Source organism: Olea europaea, chromosome 18 (genome assembly GCF_002742605.1).
Source record: "Olea europaea var. sylvestris chromosome 18, O_europaea_v1, whole genome shotgun sequence".
Taxonomy (NCBI): Eukaryota; Viridiplantae; Streptophyta; class Magnoliopsida; order Lamiales; family Oleaceae; genus Olea; species Olea europaea.
In genome coordinates this window covers 28,116,480-28,120,832 of record NC_036254.1, presented here as the reverse complement: position 1 = coordinate 28,120,832, position 4,353 = coordinate 28,116,480, and the positions used below count along the sequence as shown (strand labels likewise).

The following is a 4,353-nucleotide window of genomic DNA, read 5'->3' as shown; positions in this document are numbered from 1 at the left end:
TTTTACTAGTGCCCCTTTCAATTGATTAGCAATTTTTGACAGAATATTTTTGCTTCAATGCAAGCCCTTGATCTTGCGTGTAACTCTTCCCTAGACCCATCTGCAGCCGATCTGTCCACCATGCCCGAGCTATCCTCTCCGATCCGCTCATCGGAAAACCCTCACAACCCGAATTCCCATGTCGAAAACAACTATGTTGAGAATATTAAGGAAGATGATGTTAAGAATAGTAGTATAAATAATAATGATAACAATGTACTAGTCAGGCGGGAGAGGCCGTCCAGGGCATGTACACAGAGGGCGGCAGCCACGTTGCAGGCAGCAGCAGAGGCGGAGGCAGTTATGGCTGAGAAGGAAAGGAAGCGGAAGAAGGTCAAGACAAGGGAGAGGTTGGCGGCCCGACTTCTGAAGGAGTCGTCTGACGAGGAGGAGGAGGAGGATGGGGAGGAAGAGGATGGTGAGGAGAATGGGTCCCTTTCATCGTCACTTCAGCAATGTAGTAAAACAGTTACCCCATTGGTGGGGGAGCCGGAGCCCTCACAGTTGCCGCGGTGGGACATTAGGTCCATGTGGCAGTTGGCTTCTATACTCAACTTCTTGAATGTATGTGAAGAGAGTGAGAATTAGATGATAAGCGAAAAATGATCAGAATTTTTATGGGGAATGTGTTGTTTGAAGGCTAATGTGTCTTTTGTGTTGTGTGAAGGTATTTAGGCATATGTTGAATATTAAAGCGGAGTTTTCTGCAGAAGAGTTTGAGACGGCTTTGATTATGCCTAATAATACTTTGGGGGATATACATATGCCATTGTTGAAGGTTAGTAATGTTTGCTCTGTCATTAAAGTTTGTAATATTGGCGTATGTTGAGATTTTGTGTGCGGTGCAACTTCATCACATGTGTTAATTGAATCTCCTTGGTTGCTCTGGGTGTTTCTGTGGTGTATTCAGAAGTGTATGCATCTATTTCCCGCAGAATAAATAGAATAATTGTTACTTGCATGGTAGATTAGAAATAATTAAAGTTTGTATTTGCAAGGTGTTCCTTGGCGAATTGCATTGAAGGTTAGGGTGAATGTGAATTTATTTGTTTAGACTGGAGCATTTATCATCTAGATTTCGAAGTATTGATGTTTGTAGGTCAGGGCTGTGTAACAAAGCTTTTGATAAACGTTTTAGCAGATTTTGATAGAAGTTGATGAAATATGTGGTTGAAAAGTTTATATAAGTCCTGGGTCCCATTAAATGTGTTTAACATTGAAGTTTGACCTGTTTATAAAATTTTAGCAAAGTTTTTTTAAACAAGCACTCATTTTCTATTATGTCTTGTGAAAGACATTATAAACTAACCCATTAGTTTGGAGATGATTTGGCTTGTGTCAGATCTATACTATTCAGTTATTTTCTGCTGAGACATTTGCCAATAGACACCTTCATTCAGCTCTCTGGATCCTAGAGAAGATCTTTCATTATTTTTATTCTTTCTGTTTTCATTTATTTTTTTTCCCCGCGTGGATGATCACCTTGAAAGTCCTGCAAAATTCAGTAAAGAAGACATTTATCCATAGAGGATAGGAATTTGAGACACAAAGCTAGACTATATGATTTATTTGAAATAGATCTGAATTTCCATTAGGATGTAGATCAGATGTATAAGCATATAAGATTTAACTTATTCTTGAAATGCCCATTAAAGTTTTTTCTAACATAGATGAATGAAATTGAACAAGGGCTATGATTCAAGCTTCTTCCGTTTCTGCAGAATTGTGTGAGTTATCGATTATTACCAAACCTTACATCTGTGTGCCATGGCAATAAGTTCAAAGGTTAACAATGTCAATTCATGGTTTGCTAGTGAAACAAGAGGAGGTGAAAGGTGTAAAATGCACCACTTTGTTTTAAAGGTGTGAAACTCTTACACCCTCTCCGATGATGAAGCTACTAAGAGATGGAATTGTAAGAGAAGTTGATTTTGGTGTTAAGCTGACGACTTGGAGAGAATTTTCATCTAAATATTAGCATTAATGGGAACAGCTATACTTAGTTTGAAGTTGACTTATGGTGCTGTTTGTAGAGCAGACAGCTAGATGACTATTCTTTTACTGATTATTAGCAGTCTATTAAAATTAGAGCCATATCAACTCTGCCAAGTCTATCAGAATGACATGCAGGTAAATGGGAAGCCTGGGGACCAATTAGAAACTCAGTGGGTACATACCTTCTTCCCCCACTGTTTGGATCAGGTCAATTGTACTTTTCATAGAGACTTCTTTATTCCCTTGGTAGGCTGTTGAATTTTTTTATCAAGTTTTGGATTTTTAGTTGTTGGCCACAAAGGCGAATTTCATGGACTTGTTTTGAGTTATATGCTCTTCCACAAATTTGTGCCACTGATTTGTTCATGTCTTGTAAAGATGCTATATTTGCATCTCTTTCTTTCTTAAGTTCATTCTTTTTCGAATGGCAATTCAGATGCTTCATGATCTGTTCTATATGTGCAGTTCTTTATTTATTTTTATGTCATCGTCTATTGTTATCTATATAATCTGTACAAAGTTTCTGAAGCATTATTCTGTTATACATTATTTACATGCTACCATACCAAGCATTTTTATATATTTTCTTTGCTTTTCTACAGGCAATTCCTCCTATCACAAGAATGGCGCTGGGACATGGTACTTGGATAACTGTTTTATGCAGAAAACTGAGAGATTGGTGGCATTGGGTAATTAAATAGTGGCTTGAACAGATTTTTGGATGAATTGAACCATTTTGTGACTATGTATTGGATTTTTGTTTCATTTCAGGTTGCAGAGGGAGATATACCTATAGTTGCGTCACACGGGTTAGTAGACGTGCATTTTCAGAAATCTCTAAAAATTGTATTTGTTCTTGGGTTCAGGAAACATGGATTTGTGAATATTTACGAGTTTTCTTGTTTTAGGGCCGAAGTTGAAGCATATAATGCACTTGATCCCGGTGTTCGTGTGGTGATTTTGAAAGCATTATGTGATATCCGTGTTGAGGTACTTGCTTTAGAAAATCTTTCGGTCCAACCAATATTCTACTGAATCTGTTTCTGAAGTCTAATGAGTAATAAAATCCTTACAGCTTGAGTTTTTTTGCATACATGTTTACTGTGTTTAGCTGAAAAATACATTCCTCAAGGAAAATTTGTGCTGCAATGTAGTGGTTTGACATTCAAAAAATGATTTCAACCCGATCTCAATCTGGAGAATCTGGGCCGTATTTTAACTTCCTGCAAAGTAAAAATCGGAGTTCTATGACAATCATGATCATATTGAGCCTTTATTTGACCTCCATTTTTTAAAACTCATTTTCTCCCCAAACTCAATTTTCAACCACCCATAACTTTTATAAACTTTTTAACCACACATTTTATCAACTTCTAATAAAATTTACAAAAAATCTTATTTTTAGCAACACCAAATTGGGGCTAATAATAAGCCCCCGTTTGGCCCCCATTAAATTTCATTTCTCTCTCCTATTTTCAATCACACAATCTTCCATAAAATAATATTACACGTAAATCGAAAATTTTTTGTTCTTTTTCAATCATTCATTTTTCTAAAAAATACTATTCTACCCATTTTCATTTCAAAAAATGGGGGCCGAATGGGGTGTAAGATATTAAGAGCTCATTGTGGAAAAACTGATGCATGGAGGATGAGAAGCCTGAATTAATGAGCTGTGCGCATTTCTTGGTAAAAAAGTCTCCAAAAGATATCTCACATTGTATTCTAATAGAATCTTTTTTGTGACTTGTTGGATGGCTTATTGAAGTATCATTACCGTGCTTTTTATTCTGAAACACAAGCACTGTGACAATCCAAAACTTAACGGTGGAGTCATTCCATAAAGGAAATACATAATTTTGCTTAAAATTACAAAACTTTAAATCAGTTAAAAAAAAAAAAGAGAAGAACAAATACATTAATAAAAATTCTTAAACTACTTAATTTATTTCTCCTTTTTCACCAACGCAAGCACAGTCTACCTCTAACCGCCTCGAACCATCTTTTAATTACCTATAAAAATATCAACAAAGATGTATGAGCATAAATTTCAGTAAACACATGCGACAAAGATCTTGAACACGTGCAAGACTGAAGAACTTCATTAAACAACTTATCATAAGTGGGACATGGAATTGAGGTCGAACTTGTGGTGATTGTGATACCATATGTAGAACCATTAAACCTGGTCCATAGTAAGGTAAAACATATTAGGACCAACATTCATATATCTTTATTCAAAACACGATTTAGAATTTTGTTGAATACTAAAACATGTATTTACCTTGAGGTGTACCTGTACTAAATAATGCTACAACT

The 4,353-nt window shown here is 36.0% G+C and overlaps 1 protein-coding gene across 1 annotated transcript in view; it reads left to right on the top strand.

The window, feature by feature from the left end:
• The window catches only part of LOC111368054 (DDT domain-containing protein DDR4-like), a 19,178-nt gene extending 15,874 nt beyond the window's left edge, over positions 1-3,304 (top strand). Inside the window, exons 2-6 of the mRNA XM_022989232.1 lie at positions 7-603; positions 707-817; positions 2,637-2,723; positions 2,806-2,843; positions 2,943-3,304. Of these exons, the coding sequence (XP_022845000.1) occupies positions 58-603; positions 707-817; positions 2,637-2,723; positions 2,806-2,843; positions 2,943-3,069 (909 nt within the window). The 5' untranslated portion in view covers positions 7-57 and the 3' untranslated portion in view covers positions 3,070-3,304. The remainder of the gene's footprint in view (positions 1-6; positions 604-706; positions 818-2,636; positions 2,724-2,805; positions 2,844-2,942) is intronic.
• The last annotated feature ends 1,049 nt before the right edge of the window (positions 3,305-4,353 follow it).